This window comes from Notechis scutatus, chromosome 1 (genome assembly GCF_049901735.1).
Source record: "Notechis scutatus isolate UNSWTSFEM ecotype Mainland chromosome 1, rNotScu1.2, whole genome shotgun sequence".
NCBI classification, from domain to species: Eukaryota; Metazoa; Chordata; class Lepidosauria; order Squamata; family Elapidae; genus Notechis; species Notechis scutatus.
This window is the reverse complement of record NC_142009.1, coordinates 243,779,226-243,806,761: the sequence shown is the minus strand read 5'-3', so window position 1 is coordinate 243,806,761 and position 27,536 is coordinate 243,779,226. Positions and strand designations below refer to the sequence as shown.

General features: G+C 38.1%; 1 protein-coding gene across 11 annotated transcripts in view; it reads right to left on the bottom strand.

The window, feature by feature from the left end:
* SOX6 (SRY-box transcription factor 6) overlaps positions 1-27,536 on the bottom strand; it is a 487,451-nt gene that overhangs the window by 64,480 nt on the left and 395,435 nt on the right. For all 11 annotated transcript variants that reach the window (XM_087950911.1, XM_087950909.1, XM_087950910.1 and 8 more), the window contains 3 exons: positions 15,676-15,825; positions 5,327-5,507; positions 1,025-1,218 (listed from right to left, as the gene is read on the bottom strand). In XM_087950911.1, coding sequence (XP_087807037.1) covers positions 1,025-1,218; positions 5,327-5,507; positions 15,676-15,825 — 525 coding nt within the window. The remainder of the gene's footprint in view (positions 1-1,024; positions 1,219-5,326; positions 5,508-15,675; positions 15,826-27,536) is intronic.

Sequence of the window (27,536 nt, the reverse complement as noted above, 5' to 3'; positions counted from 1 at the left end):
TTCCTATACAAAATAGAACCCTGCCCTAGCTAATAAAAGCATTGGCATATCTGAGGTGTAAATATTCACATCATCAATAGGGAATGGCATAAATATAGAATTTTTCTGTGACTCTTTCCTGTCACCTAGTGGTTATCTGGATTTTTGTAGGCCACACATCAGCCCTGGTTTTAGAGACCAAAAAGGTGCAGAAAATAATCAAGGACCTGAAATACTTTCCTTTTCTTTCAGAAAAACTGAAGAATAGAATTGTTTTGGAATTACCTTCCAAAACAACAGTTAGATTGTTTGACAAGGCACTGTAGTAGTACTATGAGAAATTAAATAAAGAAAACTCTACTGCGAGCTATTATGACTCTACTGAAGTGCCAGGTAACCTAGCACACCCTAGCAGTATGCCATGAAATACCAATTAGAAAACAGGGTGACAACTAGCAGAAAGAATTCTTTGTATATTCCTACTGTGCTTATTGGGGGCATGTCACTGGAAAGGAGATACTAGACAAATGGAGTCCAGTATCCAATCAAGAAAACCAACTCTAATCCATACTGCTACTATTTGTACCGTATAATATTTCTCTAATTTGGAAACTAAATATAAAGGAAAAGTTTTCTGGGACAGTACTCACAGAATATCACTGAGATGAGATTGAGACAGGGCTCTTAATTACTCACCCGTCTAAATCATCTGCCATTCTTCAAATGAAACTTTGGCCAATTTGTGATACATACATTGATTCTCATACAGTCCAGAATGAGTGGGAGGGAGGAATGACATTCCGTGTTGGTGCCACTGGAGCCCTGAATAAATTTTTCTTGTGGAAAAATATTGTTCTGGTCAATCTAGTTCTACTTTTTTTTTTTCCTCCCTGGGCCCTCAAGGCCTACATTACAATTATTACAAAAATAATAATTAAAAACTGTAATATATTGAAATTGCTTTCTTGGAATTAAGTAGCTATTCACAAGGTAAACCTTGCAAATAAATTTAGCAGCAAGAAGGGTGAAAGAGTTATTGTGTTACCTTTTCAGCCCTACAGTTGTTTAGGCCCATACTATTCAGGGTGGGAAGCTTTCCATCAATATGTGGTTGCTGTTGCTGTTGCTGCTGCTGCTCCCGCTGGATTTGTTCTCTCATCTTTCGAGCCTCCTGAATTGCTTTCATTACAGTGTCCTGGTCCCCAAATAGGGCAGGTGAGTTAAGACTGGAAAGGATGTCTAGGGGAAAAAGGGATTATAAGAGTGCATTAAAATATCCTCTTTTCGAGAGATTCATATACAGACACACAGGCACAGGCACAGACATATATTATAACTAGCTCCATACCCATGCTTCGCTACGCAACTATGTGGTCTGGCTTAGTTTTGGGGGAGGAAAAATCTGCCTCTGCCTACCAGCATCCATCGGTATTCATCTGGATGGCGTTCTGTTAGTGTGTGAGAGAGTTGAGGGCTGTTTGGAAATTAAAAGAGTATTTGCTTTGTGAGTAAGAAGGAGACAGCAAGGTGCCTGGGCATGGCTTAGCTCAACTGTTCTGTACTAAAGCTGCTTGGTGCTGTGAAACTAAAACTGAAACTCCTCTCCTCTGGTTGTGTTTTGCATTTGGAACAGATTTCTTTTCAGGTGGGGAGGGGGAGTAGAACTCCTTAGCATCAGAGCGTGTTAATAATAATATACAAAATACTAATGCTCTGATGGTCATTTCGAAAAATCCTTTCTTAGTGAGCACCTAGAAGCCAAGAGAAACATATGTGCCAAATTTCAAGTTTGTAGGCTTTACAGTTCTGGAGATTTTGTGATGATGCATGAGTGATATTTTGCTTTTATATACATAGATTTCAGCTGCTGCACATATTAAAGCCTGTATCTTTAACATTAAAATGGATAGCAATTTTAGATTTGGGCAACAGCTGTAATTTTGTTTTCCATCCTGAGTGATGTTCAATCAGATATAACCTCTCCTGAAGCAATTAACAAAAATTATTATATTAATGATTTAATCAAAACATTTGATGCCTTTTAAAGTGAGAATTTCAGCAAATGTTTCAATCCTAGCGCAAAGGATCAAATTGCACCTACATGTTTTTTGCTTTGTATTCGTAAATTTATTTTATTAACTGACATTCATGAAAAATTCATATTATGTTTTCTTACAGAGGTTAATATTTCCAAGTACTAACTGATATAACTGATTGCTGTTTCATTTGTTTTTCTATTATGAAGCTATTAAGTTGAACCCAAAAATTCATGTATACTACATTCAGCCATGAACCTTACAGAACATAAAATAATTAAGTCCAGATCAATTTTTACCACAATGTTCAGTGATTGGAGATGAGGAAGAAAATAAGATAAAGCTTTTATCTTTTAACATTTTTTATCATAGAAAGCATCTAATGAAGCAACTTTTGAAATGGAGAATGAGGCACAACTATGATGCAAACTTTCTATGATGCTCTTTTAATCTAATGTCTATTTTGAATAATATTGGATTGTTATAACCACAAAATGGGGTTTCACAGCATACTGTATCTGTGTGGATTATCACAATATAAACGCAAAACTGCAAATAAACTGAAACGATATGTTTTAATTCCAGCTCTGATCAGAAGCAAGTGGGTATGATTATTAAATAAATAATTGTTACTTCCACTGATGGATTTAATTGTATAAAAGATTACTTGTCTATGTTTCCATCAAAGCATAACAATAATTTAGTGTGAAATATTTAAACTACATGCTTTTGCCCAGTTTAGGTAGGTTTCTTGAGACTTTAGATTGACCAGGATAATATATGATTGAGTTACATCTGGATTATCGCAGTGTGCTTTTTGAATGACTGCTTTGTAGAGCGCTTAGAAATTACGCCTTGAATGGGACAACAAAAGCAAACACCAAAGTTGATTAAAACTTTACATTCCAGTTTTTGCAGAACCATTGAAATATTAATAATTAATAATGGGCCAACAAATCAGTATCAGTTCTGAGTTACCACATTAGGTTTTCTCCAGGATGAATTGGCTCCGACACTGATCCTTCAGATCTTCCAACAATACACCCATTGCTGTCCACCTTACTGATGGTCTTCTCTTCCTTCCACCTTTCCTAGCATCAGAGCATTCTCTACAGAGCTCTCTAAATCAGGGGTCTCCAGTCCCTGGACCATGGCCCACTACTGGACGGTGGCCTATTTGGAACCTCATGCATGCGTTGCTCAACTTACCCAAAATGAGCTGCACACATGCAAGTGCATGCCAGCCTATTACTCGTGCAAGTGGAGCTGTGTACACATGCATGTACCAGCCCACCGCTCAGGCAGCCCAGTTCCGCTTTCTCTCCATAGCTGGACCTCCAAGCTGCAAAGTTTGGGGACTGCTGCTCTACAGGTCTTCAGATAATAGGTCTGAACTAGGATAATTTGAGAGTGGTTATTTGTGCCTTAAGTGAAACCCTGGAGATTTGTTCACTGATCCATTTTTCCCCCTTGGCTAACCATGGCATTCTCAGGAGTTTTCTCCAATATCAACATTCAAAAGTGTCAATACTCTTTCAAACCCACTTCTTCAAAATCCAACATTCACTTCCATTGAGTGTCCTAGAGAATATCATTGCCTGCACTATTCTGATCTTTGTAGATATAGACATAATAGGCAGTGATGGGATTCAAAAACTTTTACTACCAGTTCTTTGGGCGTGGTCATGTGACTGGGTGGGCATGGCTCTTTTTTTTGCAGCCCCCACCCATTTTTGGGAGCTTCTTAGCCACAGAGGAGCCTCGGGGAGGGGGCATTTTTTACTCCCCTAAGGCTCCTCTGGAGTTCAGGAAGAAAAGGAATAGAGCATGGGAGGGGCACACAGCACCCTTCCAAGCTCCATTTTGGGAGCTTCCTAGCCTCAGAGAAGCCTCGGGGGGAAGGCGTTTTTGCTCCCCTAAGGCTCCTTTGGGGCTCTGGAAGGCAAAAAATGGAGGAGGCGCTGAGCTTCTCCCTCCATTTTTTGCCTTCCTGGGACTCAGCAAGGGGAATCCCAGCACAGCTGATCTTATCTACAGCTGATTGTCAGGTGGGGGAAAAAAAGAAATACCTTAGGTTAATGTCAGGCGGGCGGGTAAGCGAGCATCGGGGGTGTGGCCAGCCAGAACTTATTTCTGGTTCCACGACCCACACCAATTTCTTACTACCGGTTCGCCTGATCCGGTGCAGGATATCTCACAGTTGTTCCTTTACTGTTGACTTTTGATCCTAAAATGGTGGATGGCTTAATATCTTCATTGTTAATTCTAAATTTGGTTGTTGTGCCTCTTGTCATTAGTTTGATCATCTTTATATTTAATTTTAGTTCGAATTTTTCACTGCTCACCTTGATTTGTTTTATTAGAATTTTCAAACTGTTCACACTTTCAGTAGTATCTTTATTATTTACTTGACTTGATCTTGTTTGTCTACCAAGGTTGGAACTGGTTAGCATTTGGACTGGGAAAATATCCTAAAAGAAGTCAGTCACAAACCAATCTCTACTGAGTTGTTCCATGACATTTTTTTTTATGTTACTCATGACTGATCTTTTAAGATTTTTATCTGTTTTGTATCAGCTGACTTATTTATTACTGTGTGCTGCCCTTTGGGGCAGATGGGCACATCGATAAATTTGAATAATAAATAAATAAAAGGTCTGTGCCAATAAATTGAGACTTGAAGCTCATATGTGACAATGCAAGCTACATCTCATGGCCCCTCTGTAGAGAATCTGTGTGTGTCCAGAAAGTTGTGCCTTTGAATTAAGGAAGTTTCTGGAAAGAGGATAGGGGTGCTGCCAATCTCTTCAGGGAACAAGTAGCTACCACATGAACCCAGGAAAAGATGTAGCTTTAAGAAGGACCTGATAGATTTAATAGGACCTCCTTAAAGAAGGCGATGCCCAATCTGAAAACCTTTTCAGTCTCAAATGTGAAGAACCGAACCTCCATAGTTGTTGAAATGACTATTCATTAGATTTAATAAAGCCGCCCATTCCAGTGAACTAGTAGAGCATGACTCAAAGTATTTACAGGTTTTTTAAATTTACCTTTAGTTTACTCTTTAAGGTACATTGAAAGGACTACTTTCCCTTACAGATTCCCATGTAACTCAAAGCCCTAATAAATATGACAGAGTTTCCATGTTATAAATGTCAAACACCTTGTAAATGTTAAGAAACTTTGAATATACCTGGTTTTGCAATTCACACACACACACACACACACACACACACACACACACGCACACAGAAGACCAGAAACACCTCATCCCTATCTGTAATGATCCATATTTGTTCCTTTTTGAGTACCTAGAGAAGATCCTCTTCCCAGAGTCGCGCCAATGGGACTGGGGATTCCACTTTTATTGCCCACATTCACAGGGCTGGTTTTACACGTAGGGAAGAGGCTCTGCGTTGGCGACGTCGGGGATTTGACAGGTTCTGCTGTCTTGGGTCTAGCAGAGAGATTCAGTGGCTGTGCAGCATCATCCTAGAAGAGTTTAATGTAAATAATTATTAGAAGAAGACAAATGAAGCACATTATCACTTAGGAAGCCACAGCTATTTTACACCTTCCAGACAATGCTGCATTTTCCTGCAATAATAACAAAAGAAGCTAATTATCTACACTCCTTGAAGATTCAATGAAAGGGAAACCTCATTAATTCTTCTGTGCTGTGCCTCTGTTTACATTAACTATGTGGCTAGATCGTTCTTTTTGACAAATTAAAATCTGAATTAGCTTGCATTACTGTTTAATTTCCTAATGTGTTTTCTGAGATCTAAATTAACCCAGGGCATTCACAAAGAATGATTTTTAAAAAAAATCTAACCAGCAATGTTGCACTGTTTAACTGTGTCTGCTGGAAACTTCTTAAACTACAGTGTGGCATGTATGTTATTAATATGCACATGAATGAGGGGCAGCATTAACGTAAAAAATAAATAAAAGAAGAACATTGGATGACTTAATTGTTTTAGTTTTATTTCCATAAACTGTGGCTATGATTCTCTTGCCACTCTATTTTATGAAAGACTTTTTCAAATAAAGACTTGTCTAGACAAGATGGGTGGCACATAAATCTAATAAATAAATATAATTTCAATAGAATGTTATTTCTTCATTTCTTTCAAAAAGTCTAGCAGGGTAGCAACATGCTTAATATTGTTGTAACGGTGTATTTACTGGCACAAACCCAAACTGATGATGAAATGTTTGTATCTTTAGTCTACCAACAACAGCAGACACGAGTACAAATGAAGTAAAATAACATTTGGTTCTTACTATTTAGTAAACTATGGGTGCTACTGATAGGACAGAACATCACAGAAAAGGTCCATGTGGTCAATTGACACTGATTTGATGACACATATCAAAAAGAAAAAAAACAAGAAGGGGATGAACAGGTCGGTGCTGCTTATTTAAACTCCCTTGATCAATTGCTGTTAATCCTGAATGTTTGCACTAACCTTTATGTATTAGGTCAAATGTAGAGAAGAGAGTCCAGAAGAGGATTAAGATGTTACATATAAATACTAAAGCCTGAAGCAAAGCCAGCTTGTGTTCATATGTTTATTGTGATTTGTTAGTGGTCTGTTTTTTATTCATTTTTTATTTTATTGTTTTAAAATTATTTTATTTGATGTATACCACCTTAATTATAATTTATGAGTGGACTGTTTTTATAAATCTCTCTGTATGTATGTATCTGTCCATGAGAAAGAAAACATAACATATTCCAAAAATTCACACGAATATTTCTGAAGTTTCACTTAAAATTTGCATTATTTTTGTTTCATGAATCATATTCCAGCTGTGTATAACTAGATATATGATGGTCATTAAATAGTTATTACCAGGTCAGCTTTCATCAATTTAAGAAGAAACACTAACATGTCAGTTTCTAAGGTGCTGCATGCATACACGTGGAAAAATAAATCTGAATTTGTTATTGACATATTCAGATTCATGATTTTCAAATTATGACAGAGAGTTGTTCAGTTTGTGTAACTTCTGTGTAAGAATTTTTTAACTGGATGCTATCAATAGGCCAATGACATTCCATTCTTCTAATCTTTTTATCTTCTAATCCAAGAGAGTAATTGGTACAATGTTGTCCAACCTCAGTAATGAGCCAGGTGTCAGAAAGCAAACTGAAACTAAACCCAGAAAGATTGAGAGTGTGTTGATTTAAAAAAAAAAGATCTTTGAGTTGAGATAAAGTTTGCTCAGGGTAACTTTGTCTTTTCCCAGAAAGAACAGCTTTGCGGCTTATGAATGCTACTTGATCTCAAACTGTCCCTGGATTTATAAATGGTGGTTGTGTCAAGAAACTCTTTTACAGCTTTGACTCTTCCTGAGTTAGCCAGATTTAATATCAATTCCCTATACTTTGGGTGTCAACCACCTTCATTATTGCAAAGTACTGTATGTGGGAGCATTCTTGAAAAGCACCCAGAAATTGTCATTGGTGCAAAATGTGCCAGCCAGACTAAAACAAATGTAGGGATGATATCAATCCTATATGAAAAGACACGATTAACTCACAATTGTCCACCACACCACACAAGGTATTGGCCCTGACTTTCAAGACCCTAAACACTAAGTCCTGACTATATGTCAGCCTTTTGAAGTAGGCAAATTCAGGAAAGAGATATCAGGAATGCTGCTTTATTGTGAACTTAAGTTTTTTCTTCATTCCCTTCTAACTAAATTGATGTTTACATAAAGGTTACTGAATTCCTTCTTAAGGCCACCTCAGTATTATTGTACGTACAGGATCACATATTATAAGAAACTTTCCTGGTCTCTTCGATGAACCACTTTGAAGATATTTCCACTGCTAGAATTATATTCATCTGGTATGCTTCAAAGTTTCTTTTCTTGGGTGATTCCCAGATGAAGAATGTACTCCCTAAGGAGATGGATTTGGCCCTTAAAACCCCAATATTTTGGAGGTGCTAAAAGTACATCTTTTCTACCAAGCCTTTAACCATTAAATATAATTGTTCATTTATTTTGTTTTACTGAACGTTGGGATTTTATCTGTATTTTGGTTTCATTGTCACTTACTTATATTTTATATTCTTGTTGCTTTTTAAAAGGCAGATTTAAATCCAATAAATAAATAATTAAGAAATGAGGCAAAATTAGCTTAAAGAACATCTATCAAAAATCTGTGCAACTACTTCTAGAAATGCAAGAATGGAAAGAACTTATTCTTTTGATCTAGTGCTCCTCTTTACAATACTATATTTTGCTGTTCTTCAGAGAGCATGTACCCTCTACTGAACTTGTTAGCAATCAGCCAGGCACAGTTTTGGGACAGCAGAATACCGGAGTTTCTGTAATTAAAATGAAAAGAGCACGGCAACCTCGTTCTTTCATTTAAAGTATGCCCAAAGCTGAGATATGCTGGATAGAAAGGTGCATCATCTATATTTTAGAAGGCAGAACTGAAGACTTCAAAGCTGAGAAATATATGAAAGAATACAATAATATTCTCCATTATCTTATCACTGGCATTCTTCTTGCTGTCAAAATTGCACACAGCACATCTTACAGCAGGAAATTTATTGAATAGGGCAATTCAAAACTAAGCTATTTTTATAACACTGCACTTTCATGATAGTTTAGTTTTATTATTATATAGGAATGATATAGCCTTCAGTGTTTGTGGTAGTAAAATATATAGTATTTTATCAACCAGTCATATTGGATGTAAAATAATGTGGCAAAACCTTTATGCCAATGCCACCCTTAGAACTGACACTGAGGGGAGGCTGGGCCAATTATTTCACCTACTCAAATCAATTCCCATAAGGCATTCAGGCAGGAACATAGCAGTGGTGGGATTCAATTTTTTTTTACTACCAGTTCTGTGGGCATGGCTTGGTGGGTGTGATAGAGGGAGGATATTGTAAAATCTCCATTCCCTCCCCACTCCTGAGGGAAGATTACTGCAAAATCCCATTCCCTCCCCACCCCACTAACCTGATTTCCAGCTCTGTTCCGCCCGATCAGCTGGGACTCAGGAGGCAGAGAATAGATGGGGGGGGGGCAGTCAGAAGTGGTATTTGCTGGTTCTCTGAACTACTCAAAATTTCCACTACTGGTTCTCCAGAACTGGTCAGAACCTGCTGAATACCACCTCTGGAACAAAGAACATGCTTACTAGATTTTGCTAATCATGTTCCATATGAAATGTGTCAGTTGTACGCAAATATTTTCATCTCTTTTAAACATTAGCTTCATAGGCATTATACTTTGCTTTCAATGTGAAGCAAGGTTTTACACCTAGGCAGGAAAAACCAAAGGTACAGATTAGTCAAAACCTGGGTCAAAAACAGCAACTGTGAGAGGGACCTTGGAATCCTAGTGGACGGTCACTTAAATATGAGCCAGCAGTGTGCAGCCGCTGCCAAAAATGATAATACAATTCTTGGCTGTATAAACAGAGGCACAGAATCAAAAACAGGTGAAGTATTAGTACTGGTTTATAAAGCCTTAGTAAGACCATACCTGTAATACTGCATCCAGTTTTGGTCACATTACAAAAAAGATGATGAGACTTTGGAAAAAGTGCAGAGAAGAGCAACTAGGATGATTACAAGAATGGTTGCAGGATTTGGGTTTGGCTAGTCTAGAAAAAAGAAGGACTAGAGGCGACATGATAGCAGTATTCCAGTATTTGAGGGGCTGCTATAAAGAAGAGGAGGTCAAGCACTGGAAGGTAAGACAAGAAACAATGGATGGGAATTAATCAAGGAAAGAAGCAACCTGGAATTAAGGAGACACTTCCTAACAGTGAGAACAATTAATCAGTGGAATAGCTTGTCTTCAGAAGTTGTGTGTACTTCATCACTGGAGGTTTTTAAGAAGAGACTGGACAGCTACTTGTCTCAAATTGTATACCACCTCCTGCCTGAACAGGGGGTTGGACTAGAAGACCTCCAGCTCTAGGTGCCTTCCAGCTCTATTCTGATTGAATTGAAAATACAGACTACCTTGCCTCATGAAACAATATTTTACTTTACTGCTTTAAGTAGAAATATGTTTGTAGTTATTATGTTTATAGTTATTACGTTGGCACAGAGCTAAGGGTATTCATTTTATACACATAACTTCCTAATATACAGGACTGATTTGAAATATTTTGGTTCCTGACAATATAAGGAAAATATAAGGCCTTGATTTCTCCTTCTTTGAGAAATCTAGGGCAGCTTGTGTAGCACGAATAGTTTAGTTCTCTAAGACCAGACCTTTACTGTTTACTTTTCTGCTTGCTCTTTGTTCATTTTCACTCAAATCAGACAGCACATTTCACATGAACAATGAAGACATATGCAAAACTGAATGACAACATTTCAGAATTCAGTACAAGTGCATAGCTATTTCAGAGATAGGTCTCATACAGTACAAGCAATATCTTTTGTCCAACAAATAGACCCACTATGTAGCTTGTTTGTCAGGCTCTAAATGGGCCTTTGGGAAGATCAACCAAATCAGACTTTCAAATAAGTCTGCCCTCCGAAATAAGCAAGGGTGCTACTCCCTGCATGTCTATGCAGAATTAAGCAAGGGAATTACTTGAACAAATCTATTCTCTGCATATCTATTCAGAATTGGTCTTGCCCATTTACTGCAGCTAAACATAAATAAGATTTATAGAAGATTAAACAATAACCTTTCCATGCAAATAATACAAGAACAAATTTTTTACACAAGCACACACACAGATACCCTTACAAAATCAACAATGTAAGCACTTTTGTCAATATATGTAAAATGAGGATAAATTAGTATTTGCAGAGTGCAACAAGAATGTACCTGTTCAAATGCAAATTGGGTTTAATGAAACCAATTTCCAGGTAAAAATAGTAGGATTATAGCCCTCTTCAACAAAACTAAATACTATAAATGTACAGTAGAACTGATGGTTTTTATAACTTTTCAGCAGTTTCTGAAACAGCCTAAAGCTTTTCTCCTATCTGCTCCACTTCTGACCACTGGCATATTAAATACAGTGTAAGCAAAATATCATAAAGGAAAACATAACTTATACCTTAGGCTGCATCTACCAGACCTTTTCCAAAGTCACTCACTTCAGCCCACTCACAAATCTCTGTTTTTCTTTATGTCATTTATCTATCAAGCAAATAGTAAAAAGCTATGATGCTGATGCAAAGGAAATGGACAACTCAAACTTGAAGATTGGAGGTAATTAGCCAATTTTATTAATATCAAAAAATATTATGCTTCCAGAAGGAAGACAAATTCTCCATCATGAGCATGTCCAGAAGAATCCCCCTAGATGGGAATAATAAAAGGAGTTTCTTGAGGATAGAACAAAGTTATAAGTCCAAATATTGTCTTGTTCTTGTTAAGATACTACAATGTGGGATAGACAATACCACCACCAGATGGCTGACCAACTGCACCCAGCATATGAAGGGAAGTATGCAGTGGGGTAGCTCAAGATTCTCTCTTGGTCTCAGTGCTTTTCAACATCTTCATAAATTATCTAGTTGAGAAAATAGAAGGAGAACTCATCAAAATTGCAGACAACAAGCTGGGGCTAGCTCTTTGGAAGACAGACTCAAAATTCAGAAGGATCTTGACAGACTTGAACACTGGGTCCTTGAACAAGATGCAATTCAGTGGTGAGAAAAGTAAGGTCCTGCACTTAGGCAAGAAAATCAAATGCATAGGTGTAAAATAGGTGGCAATAGTAACTGTGAAAGGGATCTAAGTGTCCTAATCAATCACCACTCAATGTGCTGCAGCTGCCCAAAAGGCCAATATAGTCCTAAACTGCATCAACAGAGGAATAGCATCATGATCACAAGAAGTGATGGTACCACTTTATATTGCACTAGCGAGGCCACACTTGGAATACACACCACAATACAAAAAAGATACTGAGACTCTAGAACTGTGATGGCGAGCCTATGGCACGCGTGCCACAGGTGCCACACAGAGCCATTTGTGCCGGCATACAAGCTGCAGGCAAACTTACCTCACTGCGCATGTGCACACCCTCCCAGCTGATTTTCGGCCTGTTTGAGGCCTTTTTTGGCCTCCCAGAGGCTTGAGGAAAGCCTTTGCAGGCCGAAAAATAGGCCCATTTCCGGAAATACCAGAAGTGATGAAACAGGCCCATTTTTCAGCCTGCAAAGGCTGCAGTTTTCCTCAACCCTCTGGGAGGCCAAAAAAGGCCTCAAACGGACCAAAAATCAGCCGAGAGGCACAGTGCAGGTAAGGGGGCGGCAGGGGATTGCGTGCGCATGTGCAGGGGGTGTGGGAGGTGCCCACATTGCAAGCGCGTGCACAATTTTTGGCACAGGAGCCCCAAAAGGTTAGCCACCACTGCTCTAGAAAGTGTGCAGACAAAAGCAACAAAGATGATAAAGAATATAGAGCAGGGGTCCATCAAAGTTGCTGGCTGGAGAATTCTGGAAATTGAAATCCACAAGTCTTAAAGTTGCCAAGTTTGGAGACCTCTGGTATAGAGGCTAAATCATATAATAAATGGTTGAGAGATTGGATAGCTATCTGTCCAGAATGGTATAAGCTATAAGGTGTCCTGCTTGTGCAGGAGTAGAAGACCTCCAAGGTCTTTGCACAACCACATATTGAATGAAATGAAGTAACTCTTCCTTGGTTAGTCAGATAAAACAAAAGTTATCCACTGCATTGTATTTAGATATGTTCTTCTAGAGTTTTTTCTTTTCTTTTTCAAATTAAAGACAGGAAGGGATTGAGGACTCCAATTCCCACTTATAATCCCTCAACACTTTCTTAAAAGACCAGGAATTGTTATTGTAATCTTCTTATCTGGGATTTAATAGTGACAATAGCAATGCATGGCATCTGGAAGGCAAACCACTCCATCCCTAACCATAAAAAGAATCTCCAATCTTGATTTACTGCAACTTTATTTAATTTATATTCTGCCTCTATTATTTTTATAAACAAGGCAGTGAAATTTGTGGGAGGATTTAACGAAGGAGATAGGACCAACGATTCCTATTCCAATCCTTAAAACTCCTCCAAAATTGGGAGAAGATAGGTCCCAAACTTCAATGCAGCCCAGTCCTGCCAGTGATATCACTGACTTTCTGCAGTCCACTAGAAGGTTTGGGGGAACTTGATTTGTCAAGGATATCCCATCCCTGAGTTACGGATCTATCTATTTAAAGCAGGGGTCTCCAACCTTGGCAACTTTAAAGACTTGTGGAGCTGGCTGAGGAATTCTGGGAGTTGGAGTCCACAAGTCTTAAAATTGCTAAGGTTGGAGACCCCTGATCTAAAGGACTCTTGATATAAAGTTGTCCAAACACCAATCTCCAGAGAAGGATCACTCTCTATGACCCCCTTTTATGAGGTTGGCAGGAACATGCCACCAGACTTGAAATTCTAGAACTAGAAAACCTTGAATTACGCCGTCTTCTGTCTGATTTAAGCATGGTATATAAAATCATGCATTGCAATGTCCTACCTGTCAATGAATACTTCAGCTTCAACCATAACAATACAAGAGCAAACAATAGATACAAACTCAAGGTTAACCGCACCAAACTTGATTGCAGGAAATACGACTTCAGCAACAGAGTGGTCAATGTCTGGAATACTCTACTCTACCTGACTCTGTGGTTTCTTCCCCAAACCCCAAAAACTTTAACCTTAGACTGTCTACTATTGACCTCACCCCTTTCCTAAGAAGTCTCTAGGGGGGGGGGGTGCATAAGCGCACCAACATGCCTACCGTCCCTGTCCTATTGTTTCTTTTATTTTTCTTTTATTTTTCTTATATGTACCCATTTCATGTACTCATAACTATGTATACACTTGTTGAGACAAGTTTATAATGATTTAAAATATTTAGAGCCTAAGTAAGTATGTACTGTATGTATGTACTGGGGTTATATGCTCTTACAGAATACCAATTCTGGGCAGCTCACAAACTCAGTATTTGTAAATAGGAATAAAATATACAGGGCCTATAATAATTGTTGTGAGTAACATAGGGCAAATGAAGCTTAGCTCCCAAAACAAAATTACATCCATTTAGAATCTTTTTTTTCATTACAATTGTTGTCAAAACCAAAAGACTTTGTCCCCCCCTCTCCCACTCCACCCAGTTCTGGGTACATTTCTTATTGTATTTTAATTTAATTTTATTATTTTCATTAATTTCAATATTTTAATTAATTTAATTTTAATTTTATTTATTTGTTATTTGTTATTTTATTTATATCCCACCTTTATTTTTTGTACAAATAACTCAAGGCAGCAAACGTATCCAACACACCTTCCTCCTCTTTTCCCCCCCACAACAACTGTGAGGTGAATTGGGCTGAAAAAGTGTGACTGGCCTTTTTCTGGTCACCCAACAGGCTTTCCTGGTGAAGATGGAACTTAAAATCACTGTTTCTTTGCTTTTTTACCTTGCTGCCTTAACCATTAGACCAAACTGGCCTTTTAATGGGGGATCTTTATCCTTCATAGAATTACACTTTTCCATATGAGATTGACATCCAATATGGGGGGTGGGGTTCCTCCTGGATTCACAACTTCTGCTTAAAAAGCAGAAAGTAGCTGTGGCCAAGATGGTTTTTGTACAGGTACTTTTGGTGAGACAGTAGTTCTCCTTTTGTGACCAGGAAGCCCTTCATTCATGCCTTGGGTCACCTCATAATGAGACTACTGTAATATGCTCTACATGAAGCTGCATTGGAAGACAATGAAGGAGCTATAGTTGGTCCAGAATGCTTGGTGCATGAAGTGATGGGCATATGTTCATATATCCCTGCTATTTTGAGAACTGCATGGATTCAATTCAAACTGTTGGTTATCACCTATAAAGACCTTCATGGCATAGGGCCCAGCTATTTAAGGGACTGTGTATCTTTATATGTTTCAGCCCAGCTAGTGAGATCAACTGGAATGGGCACACTCCAGGTCCCATTGATTAAGCAATAAGCAGCATCTATAATAAACATTATAAGCAATAAGCAGCACCTTAAATTGCACTTGGAAGCTAACTGGTAACTAGCACAGCTCTCAGGCATGATATTAGCACCCTGAATGTATTCTGGGCAAAAAGGCAGATATTAAACAACAATAATGATAACATGCAGTAACCAGTCAATAGTTTAGTGAAATTAAAGTATAAAGAGATGTTCTTGTTGATAAAATTATTTTTTATATTCTGTCAGGACAAACATATCTTTCAGTAATATTGACAGTAGCAATTCCTTTAAAAATGAGGAAAATCTTACCTTATTTCATCCAGATGGCCTCTTTCTGTATAATAGCAATAGCACTTAGATTGAGCAGTGCTTTACAGCCTTCTCTAAGCAGTTTATAGAATCAGCATATTGCCCCCAACAATCTGGGTTCTCATTTTACCAACCTCGGAAGGATGGAAGGCTGTCAACCTTGAACTGGTGAGAATCGAACTGCTGGCAGTTGGCAGAATTAGCCTGCACTACTGCATTCTAACCACTGCACCACCACAGCTCTATAATAATATACTGTAAATTCATCCTTATATACAGGATCCTTATGTCAAATGAAGCAATGCTAAAGGACAGTGAATCAAGTGGTCTCTTCGTGTAGCTTGAGTATTCAGCAGAACAAACTAAATCAATACCTTAAGTTGAGTTACAGGGCTGGTCCCTCTCTTTTCATTTTTCATCCCAGTTGGTGAGAGCGTCCCTGTTGTATTTGGCGGCTGAGGCGTGGAAGGCATCTTGGTACCAGGCGATACTTGCATGCTGGCCAACTGAGCGGCATAGAGTTGCTGCAAAACAAGAACAGCTTTTCTCTTTTAGGAGCCCTGGAGCAGAGATTCCCAAATGGCAAGTGTTTTGTGTTCCTGGGGCATCACACATCTAATCAGCATGATGAAAGGTATGGATCCCTTCTGGATTAAGGGTCACAAGAAAAGAAACAAACAAACCCCTGGGTATCATGCCAACAATGCTTTGTTTTGTTTTTAATGCCATGCACTGTTTCTCTGACTTGACGAAAAATAACAATTACAGGTAGTCTCCAACTTACAACAATTTGTTTAGTGATCGTGGAATTGAAAAAAGTGAGGTATGACCATTTTTCACTTTTATGACCATTGCAGCATCCCCGTGGTCATGTGGTCAAAATTCAGATGCTTGGCAATTGACTCACATTTATGACAATTGCAGTGTCCCAGGGTCCTGAGATCAACTTTTGTGACCTTCTGACAAGCAAAGTCAATGGGGAAGCCAGATTCACTTAACAACTGTGGCAAGAAAGGTTGTAAAATGGGGCAAAACTCACTTAATACATAGCTCACTTAGCAACAGAAATTTTTGGCTCAATTGTGGGCATAAATCGCAGACTACCTGTACTGCTGTATCTGTCAGGAACTATACAAAGTTGCATATATCATCTTTTAGTTGCATATACAGTAAAGAAACTTAATGCAATCCCTGCTCATTAAGTTAGTAAAACTAACTACAGAGTTTATATAAAAGGTCTTACACTCTTTACAGAACTGAACATTGTCAAAAGAAGCACAATTTTCTCATACATTCTTAAAATATTATGCACTGTATCTTGAGCAAAGCAAATGGTTAATTTTCTCTTTAACAACCAGCCTTAAAACCCTCACCTTAATGTAGCAATGGCAATAATTCTACCTTTATAAGCAGGGAAAGTCTATTCTTCTCTCACAAATAAATCTATATAATGTTTCCTCTTTAGTAAAAATGGTCGCTAGTATGTAATTTCCAACTTTACTATCATTTGAATGGACAAATAAAAAAATATAGCAATCCAAAGCAGACCTTTCAGCACATATAATTAAATGAAAGTTTAATAAAGAATAATCTGTAAAAGCCAGATGTGCTTATGTCACAGTGATTGGAGATTTGGGGAACAGTTCTTTAAACATTACAAATTTCTATAGAAACGAAAGTTACAGAACTAAGTACATCTACTCAATATTTCACTGGTACCATAAATGAATGAATGAATGAATGAATGAATGAATGTATGTATGTATGTATGTATGTGATCAAAGTAAATACTTTTTAGTACATAAGAAATGATGCTCTATTTGTTCCCCCATAGTGTTCTAACAACCAGCCTATAGAAATGCCAGTTCACTTCAAACTCCATGAAATCCGCCCAGATCTAGCAACACCACTCTGTCTAGTCTGCTCATTCTAAATTCCACTACTGCGTCACACAGACCCTACTCAGAGAGAATACAAAATTTAAGAATTTGCTATAATTAAAGATTTAGATGAATACTGTGGTTGTTGCTCCTCTGATCCCAGTCTTTTTCATGCACAGAAATTACATGCTCCGTGGTATATATATTTTTGCAGTACATGAACTAGTGTAGTCTTAGTATCATTCTTTATTAGTTTCATAGACAAGAATATTATTGATGAGCAATTGCAAAGTTCCTAGGTATATGATTTCACAGACAAGCTAAAATTGGATTACCATAATAGAAGAACACAATTCGGGGAAAATATGATGTTATAAGAGGGCATATATTTATATAGCTGGGTCTGTGCTTATTTGTTTACTTTAAAAAGTTGCACTTCTCGTTTCCTTATATAGTTTATATTGCTGTGATCCATCTACAGACACTCTTTACTTGGGAACAGAAAATTGAAGGGGTAGGCAATGTTTTCTCAGTTTACAACTTGTATTAGCAAAATGTGCCATGATTCAGATGTCACGTCCTGCCCTAAGAACCAGCCAGAATGTACCTAAACTGAAGGTTCAGTTTTCTCACTTTGTCTTCTTCAAGGCATATCTCAGATCTACTTGTGTCAGCTATGCTATGTGAGAGTCCAGAGACATACTTAATATGGATTAAGAAAAGAAAGTGCATGACCAAATGAACTTTTATACTTTGGGCAAATCTATTCAAGAATGTCAAAGCAAGGCACAGAGTCATTCTTAGTCCAAGAGCAATATTTTGCAGAGGCAATTTATCCTCAAATAAGGCAACATGCCGATCATCTCTCTAGAGACACGAGGCTAAAACAGAACCACGCAGAGCCTTCTATATCATTATTATCATTATGAAATTTGCTTCATATGACCTGGTTTTCAGGATCAGGAAATATATAATTGTTCAGTAGTTCAGAATTTCAAAACATTTTGTAGCCTTGTAAAGAGATATTCTTTTGTTGACTGAAAATAACCCACATATCGGTATTTTGCATAATGGCTATATTCTGCTATGGGTGAAGAACCGTGATTATATTAGTCACTTGGCACTCGATCTAATTTCAGTGAGTAAAATAGTGATCAAGGTTCCACATGCATATTGACATTTGAAACTTCCACCAAAATATTTTCCATTGCAAGGTTAACTTCATAGGTCTTCGTAGCTCTTTTAAGCTACTACAAAGTCATCAATTTTATCACGGGTTAGTCATCTCTGAATGTCAGGAGTCACAACTATTGTTTTCAGAAGAATTGTTCATTTTTAATAGTTTTACCTTCTTCTACTTCATTTTTATTGTTCATAAAATAATAAGTTTCATGGTTGGTGCAATAATATTTTCAGAACTTCAAGTAAATAAAACCTGCTTTTGTTTTACATATGAGGCAAGCTCTGAACTATAAGTGATGATAGACACTGACTGAAGCATCTCTGCATACTAATCCAGAGGATTATCTATTATACTGAATCTATGTGAATGAATCTATATGTGTTTGTTTGTGTGTGTGTGTGTGTGTGTGTGTGTGTGTGTGTATGTGTTTGTCAAATGATTTAACTACAGGAGTGACATTTTATAAAGAAAATATAAATAAATTTGGAGATGCAATTTAACTGAATACTGAAATTAAATGTGGGGATTGTGTTTATTTATTGTTTGATTTTATACCCTAACTCTAACCCAACTCCAGGTAAATCTGGTAAGGTTCCTGTATACTAAATAAGTTAAAACAGTATAATAAGAACTACTACACAACAGCAACGAGACTAACTTAAAAAATTAGCAAAGGAACAAGACGGTCAACCTGGCAGACAACCTATAACATTCCATGAAAGGGACTCCAAGCAGCTCTTGGAGTCTGCATTACTATCACTATTAATCTTCTCATCGCTCCTTATCACCCATCCCTTCCCACTTGTGACTGTATGACTGTAACTTTGTCGCTTGTATCCTTACGATTTATATTGACTATTTCCTAGTATGATTTGATTGCTTATTGTACCCTATGTCTATTATTAAGTGCTGTACCTTATGATGCTTGACTCTTGGTGAATGGTTTTTTTTATGTACACTGAGAGCATATGCACCAAGACAAATTCCTTGTGTGTCCAATCACACTTGACCAATAAAGAATTCTATTCTATTCTATTCTATTCTATTCTATTCTATTCTATTCTATTCTATTCTATTCTATTCTATTCTATTTATGGCTTTCTGAAACATCAGCAGTACAAGAGACATCCAGGTCTCAGAAGCTACCTTGTTATAGGGGGCAGACAGTTCAATAAAGAAGACACACTCCATGGGTCTTGATAGACGACATTGTTTAATTGAAGGAATTGAAGGAACCCAACTGGGCAAATACCATGGGAGATAAATAATTAGGGCATATACTGTAGATCATAACCAGCACCTTGAGTCGAACATTTTAAAATTCAAAAACAAACTAAAACAATGGATAAACATTTTTAGGATTCAATAAAGATCTTTAAAAATGTTGTTTGTCATAGATGAATTGATGAACCATGGGAAGCTGCCATAGGGAATTAAGTTGCAATTTCTTGGACTACAGCTTCCTATTTTTACAATTATATCTGGGGTTTTAGTTCATTTTAATTTGCTTTCAGTGGCATCCATATGGGGAAGAGGGATCAGACTGATGAAAATACTGTACCGATGGGGGGGGGGGGAAACCCTCCTTTTCTATATGCATCATTACATCGTGCACGTGCCAAAGGGATCGAGCATGCAATATGATGCTAAAATGTTGTTTTTGTCATTCTGAGAAAAGGAAGAAGATCCTGCAGATCTGCTACTTACTTTCATTAATTATGAGTACACTAAACAAAAAACCCTTTGTGAAGTGAAGTAGCTATTTCAACCTCCCAAAAAGCTTGAGGTTCCAGAGAGCTTAATTACATTTTTTCTAGTGACCCTAAGCATCTCTTTCAATCCCGGTCGAAGAAATTTAGCATGGCATGAGTTTAAAAAAAAAAAAACTTCTTTGGATCCTTAACTATGGACAACCCCAGGAACATTTAATTCCATAAAATGTAAAGAGGTGACATGAGGGATAAAGTGTGTTCCCACAAATGGAGGTAATTTTAAAAGAAGCTAAAAACTCATCAGCAACTTAACTGTGTGACAATTCAGAGGCAACTACAAAACTGCTTCCAAGAGCTTGCCAAGGCAGCCAGATGCTCTTGTTAGAAAAATAGCTCTCTGCTTAGCATCTGGGTTCTTTGAAAAAAAAAAAAAAGATAAATCCCACTCATCATTTGAAGATAGCAGATAGCATACATGGTTTGAAGATTACAGAAGTTTAAAAGTTATTAACTGGATTAAATCACATACTTTAAAAATTGTTCCAAGAGAAAGGAAACCTGAAATAACAGCCTTTAGGCATCTTTTCCATGTCTATTTTATGCATTTAACATCTCATTTGAACACATGTCACCCGTTACAGATTTTATATATATATGGGACAACACCCCCCACCAATGCACACACACTCATTAACACATGTTCAATTTAATTAGCTTTAGAAATCCAATCTGTAGGTTATTTAGTGAGCTATGGTGGTGCAGTGGTTAGAATGTAGAATTGCAGGTAACTCTGCCCACAGCCAGGAGTTCGATCCTGATGGGGCTCAAGATTGACTCATCCTTCCAAGGTCTGCAAAATGAGGACCCAGATTGTTGGGGGCAATATGCTGACTCTGTAAACCACTTAGAGAAGGCTGTAAAGCATGATGAGGCAGTATATAAGTCTAAGTGCTATTGCTATTGCTACTTACAGGTATTCAGTTTTGACTTGGGCTAAATATTGCTCATGCAATATTAAAAAAAAATGGAATCTGAATAAAATACTCTATGAACAGGAAGTACAGGAAACAAATAATCCTAATGTTTTAAACTGTATTAATTAGTGCCTGCTAAACATGCTAACAATTTCATAGGCTTGTTTATATCAGTTTTCCCTCATGCAATGCTATCCAGGAATATGTTTTCATAGAGAATGTCTTCTATGAACCAGGCTCTCTATAAATGCAGCTGTTGTTCCTCATCAGGAGCCATATCAAGGGCTGCCACAACTGAGAGTAAAATGCAGGGGTTGCATCCATGTTACCTTCCCTCCCTCGCCCCCCCCCAGGCCATACCCCAGTTCATAAGTGACATCTAATGTATAAAAGTTTTATTCCACTGTTTAGGAATTAGAGACAAAGGACCAAATAGATGTAAGAATCATGCATTCTACACTGAAGTGAAGCATGAGGGTTGTGGGGGAAGAGATGCTGCATTCTTTGCCTACAGGATAGTTTTCTGAATCTTCTGCCTTCTCTTGTTTCAGACACCTCTGCAATGTTAAGAAAATCCTGCTGACATTGGTAGGAATTTCCTTCACAATGCTAATAGCACAACCCCAACAATGCTGAGAGCAGAAGGAGAAGAGAGTTTACTCTCCTCCTGCAATATAAATATTTTTGTGATTGAAGATGTTTTTGTTACAAAGATAGCACATACACACAGTCTCTCTCTCTCTCTCTCTCTCTCACACACACACACACACACACACACACACAAACACACACACGTGTCAGAAATTTTAATACTGAATGTCTTGAATTCCCTATCTGATCACCTTTTTACTTAAAGCCCAGTCAGGTCAATATTCAAATTTAACTTCTAGAAGCAGAAGGAGGCCATGAAGGCAACATGCAGTTCCAATACAGATCAATCAACCCACATGTACATATACATAAACCTCGCACACAAACTCATAAGGGTAGTTAGATCGCCCTTGTCCCAGCAGGTTAAAGCAGGGGTCTCCTATCTTAGCAACTTTAAGACTTGTGGACTTCAACTCCCAGAATTCCTCAGCCAGCAAAGCAAAGCAAAGCAAAGCGAGGAATTCTGGGAGTTAAAGTCCACAAGTCTTAAAGTTGCCAAGGTTGGAAACCCCTTGGTTAAAGGGTATTTCTGAGGGTAGAAATATAGTAGTTGCAAGTTGAACAGCACTTGCTGAAGAAGCGGCCAAGGTCTACTGAAAAAAAGGCTTATAGCTAGAGTAACTTCTTTAACTGGAAGATCAAAGACAACGGGGAGATCATTCTCCTTAGCCTACTTATTTAGAGTGGATCTTACTATACTAAGTAACTGTACACAGAATGGAAGCCATCTTTCTCTCATTAAGCTAGAAAGAAACACACACACACACACACACACACACACACACACACACACACACACGTACCCATATATACATACCTTCCCTTTAAGGATAAGCAATATTATGCAAAGCATTAAAAAGTGTAAATAACAGTAGAAGAAATTAAAATGAGGATTAGGGGAGAAATCACAATTTAAGCATACTTAAACATATGGACTACACAACTCGATCAGGGCAAAGCAATAGACGCAATCTACATAGACACAATCTACATAGTAAAGCCTTTGATTCAGTGGTCCACGACAAACTACTCCTAAAACTAAAATCTTATGGTACCTCTGGACACCTGCATAACTGGATAGAAGCATTCCTGTCAAACAGACAACAAATGGTCAAAATTGGGACCGTCCTATCAAATTCTGTACCTGTCAACAGTGGTGTCCCCCAAGGCAGTGTTCTAGGACTAACTCTCTTCATACTCTACATAAAAGACCTCTGTGATCATATTAAGAGCAATTGCATTGTCTTCGCTGACGATGTAAAGGTATTCAACACCACAGACAATACTGCTACCCTTCAAAAAGACCTTGACTATGTATCAAAATGGTCAAACAAATGGCAACTTCAAGTCTCAACAAATAAATGCTCTGTCTTACATATTGGCAAAAAAAAATCAGAAAATAAAATATAGGTTGAATAGTCAAGACCTTGCTGATGATCCAAACTCTGTCAAGGATCTCTAATGATCTAAGTGCTAGAGCCCACTGTAACTACAAAGCCAAAAAGGCATTAAGAGTTGTTAACCTAATCCTATATAGCTTTTTCTCAGGTAATATCACACTACTAACTAGAGCATACAAAACATTTGCTAGACAAATACTCGAATACAGCTCATCAGTCTGGAACCCACATTACAGATCTGATATTAACACAGTTGAGAAAGTCCAGAAATACAGGTGAAACTCAAAAAATTAGAATATCATGCAAATGTTCATTTATTTCAGTAATGCAACTTAAAAGGTGAACCTAATATATGAGATAGACTCATTACATGCAAAGCAAGATAGTTCAAGCCGTGATTCGTCATAATTGAGATGATTATAGCTTACAGCTCATGAAAACCCCAAATCCACAATCTCAGAAAATTAGAATATTCTGAAAAGGTTCAATATTCTAGGCTCAAAGTGTCCCACTCTAATCAGCTAATTAATCCATAATACATGCAAAGGGTTCCTGAGCCTTTAAATGGTCTCTCAGTCAGATTCAGTAGGAATCACAATCATGGGAAAGACTGCTGACCTGACAGTTGTGCAGAAAACCATCATTGACACCCTCCATAAGGAGGGAAAGCCTCAAAAGGTAATTGCAAATGAAGTTGGATGTTCCCAAAGTGCTGTATCAAAGCACATTAATAGAAAGTTATGTGGAAGGGAAAGGTGTGGAAGAAAAAGGTGCATAAGCAGCAGGGATGACCGCAGCCTGGAGAGGATTGTCAGGAAAAGGCCATTCAAAAGTGTTGGGGACTTTCACAAGGAGTGGACTGAGGCTGGAGTCAGTGCATCAAGAGCCACCACACACAGACGGATCCTGGACATGGGCTTCAAATGTTGAATTCCTCTTGTCAAGCCGTTCCTGAACAACAGACAACGTCAGAAGCGTCTTACCTGGGCTAAAGAAAAACAGACCTGGTCCACTGTGCTTCATTAAGTCCAGGGTCAATGCAGCCGTCTACCAGGAGATTTTGGAGCACTTCATGCTTCCTTCCGCAGACGAGCTTTATGGGGATGCTGACTTCATTTTCCAGCAGGACTTGGCACCTGCCCACACTGCCAAAAGCACCAAAACCTGGTTCAATGACCGTGGGATACTGTGCTTGATTGGCCAGAAAACTCACCTGACCTGAACCTTATAGAGAATCTATGGGGCATTGCCAAGAGAAAGATAAGAGACATGAGACTGAACAATGGAGAAGAGCTGAAGGCCGCTATTGAAGTATCCTAGTCTTCCATAACACCTCAGCAGTGCCACAGGCTGATAGCTTCCATGCCACACCGCATTGAGGCAGTAATGGCTGCAAAAGGGGCCCAAACCAAGTACTGAGTACATCTACATGCTTATACTTATCAGAGGTCCGATATTTTTCTATGTACAATCCTTGTTTTATTGATTGCATGTACTATTCTAATTTTCTGAGATTGTGGATTTGGGGTTTTCATGAGCTGTAAGCCATAATCATCACAATTATGACAAATCACGGCTTGAACTATCTTGCTTTGCATGTAATGAGTCTATCTCATATATTAGTTTCATCTTTTAAGTTGCATTACTGAAATAAATGAATTTTTGCACGATATTCTAATTTTTCGAGTTTCACCTGTATTTCACAAGAAGAGTTCTCTACTCCTCTACTCATTTCAAAATACCTTATGCCACCAGATTTGAAATTCTAGACCTAGAAAATGCCTTCTTCGGTCCGATCTAAGTATAGTATATAAAATCATGCATTGCAATGTCCTACCTGTCAATGAATACAAGAGCAAACAATAGATACAAACTCAAGGTTAATCACACCAAACTTGATTGCAGGAAATACGACTTCAGCAACAGAGTGGTCAATGTCTGGAATACTCTTCCTGACTCTGTGGATTCTTCCCCAAACCCCAAAAACTTTAACCTTAGACTTGCTACTATTGACCTCACCCCTTTCCTAAGAGGTCTGTAGGGGGCGTGCATAAGCGCACCAATGTGCCTACCATCCCTGTCCTATTGTTTCTTTTATTTTTCTTATATGTATCCATGTATTCATAACTATGTTTTTACTTATACCTATTATCTTGTAAGCAATTGACAAACCAAATAAAATAAAATAAAATAAATAAAACTCTGTACCTCCCCACCATTCTTTGTAACTCTAATAACTTTGTATCCTTGCAAACTATCCTTACTTCTACAACAGACATACCCTAATTCATACAGTCTGTTTGTATGCATATCCGTGTGTGTGTGTGTGTGTGTGTGTGTGTGTGTGCGCGTGTGTGTGTGTCTTTAATTTGGTTTGACAGTGTTGGAAGTTAAAACCTGCCCCACTCCTAGGAAAATGAAATATTTTAGGATATGCTAAAAAGGCAGAATATTTCCCCTAAAAATTAAAGTAGAAACTCAGAGAGGCAGAAACTCAGCCCTCCCACCTTTGCTAATGGACCATTACTCTGGCCTATTTTACATAACAAAGATCTATTCCAGGTAGAGCTATAATAGGAATTGTTCAAAGCCCTTTCATTACATCATCATCCAGCAAGGCTCAACCAAACCTGGGACTAAGGACAGCCTACAGAGTTGCCCCTGCATGGCCCCATGGAGTCTGACAACCAATCAGAATACAAGCTCAAATTCAAATCCCAAAAGAGGGCATAAAACCAGGGGTGGGATTCTACCAGTTCGGACCAGTTCTACAGAACCGTTTTTTATGATTCTGTGCAGTTTGGAGAACCGGCAAATTGTGCCACTTGCTGGCCCCTCCCTTCCCCTCCTGTCAGATTTCTTGCTTTCTAGCTAATCTAAATTATTGCTGACTGCTTTGCCTTCACCCAAAAGGCTTCCCTGAGGCCCAGTCAGGAGTGGTATTCAGGGGGTTGGAGGGTAAGGGAGAAGTGACCTGAGAGCAGAGCTGCACCTTCCTGAGGACTGAAGCTTCTATTTTTCAGTGCAGACTCAGACAGCAGATTGAAGAAAGGTAGATCTGTGAGTGAATCTGTGATTCTGCAAGCAACTCAATCTGCTTTATTAAAAATTGCTCTCTTTTTTATATAAAAAAATTCAATATTTACATATTTAGAATATTTACATACAAGCCATGCCCAGCCAGTCACATGACCACCAAGCCACCCCCAGTCAGCAAGCCACATCCACCTAGTCACATGACCACCAAGCCACACCCACAAATTAGGCCATGCCCACAGAACCGATTGTTAAGAAATTTGAATCCCACCCCTGCATAAAACCAAGGGCCTCTCAGCATTTCTGCCTTTTTTGATCCTATCCACCATTAAACCATCTTTCCAAGCAGTCACCATGTTTCCAGTATCTTTCTTCCCCACTTGGAACTGAACCCAGAAATCTATTTCTTCCAACAACAGAAAAAGGCATATTCCTTAGTCAGTTTTCATTACTTAGGCTTTATATCAATATCCTGATGTACAATAAGAATTTATTTTGTGTTTGTATATATATGGACCATGTACTAGATCACAAAATATGGATATTTCTCTGTATACTTTTGAAATGGTTACTATTTCCTTGTATTTTTTTATATGCCTATCATTGGCCAGAGATTCAAATCAGCACTTTCTTTCCGTTGCTCTTCATACAATTGGCTATAATTTACAGCTCAGCAAGAGGATTCATGAAACAAGTATCTATTTTACTTTGGCAAACTAATTCTAGCTAATCAAAGCTTTCCAGAAAAACAACTCAGCATGAAGCTCTGCAAGAGAAATATGCAGAGAACAAAGCTTTTTGTCAAACAACACATCTTGAGATGTAAACACATATGTCTCTTATAGGAAATTTTATCGCTTCCACATTAATCGGCATACAAAAGAAGTATTCTTGTCGCAGACCTGGGTCAACTGGGGAGCTATCGTCACTGGAAACAAGAGCCTGATTAGGTTCCCACACAGATATGAATAGACTTTCCTTTTTTGAGCAAAATGCCATTTCTCCTTGTTTCTTAAGAACAGACTGGCAATTGTAATTGTTAAAGAAAAAAGAAACCCCAAAACAAGCCCTCGGGATTATCTTGGAACTCAAGACATTTGTTTCTTCACTTGAGTCTTCCTTTCTTGTTGTTATCCTGTCATTTCTATTATCCATCTGGTTGTCCTGTTTTGGAAAGCCTGAACTGATTCACAGCTGTGAAGATGAACAAGAGCTGGGGTGGCTTTAAGCACACTAGAAATCTCTGAACTGCTAATGAAGTCAGCAGACCGTGGGACAGATGTTAAAAGGATTCATAAAATAACTCAGTGGCAAAACTCCTGACCTCTGTTGGGGATGATGATGATGATGATAATGATGATGATTCCAGAAAAGAGCAAAACTGCATGCAAGAGCATCC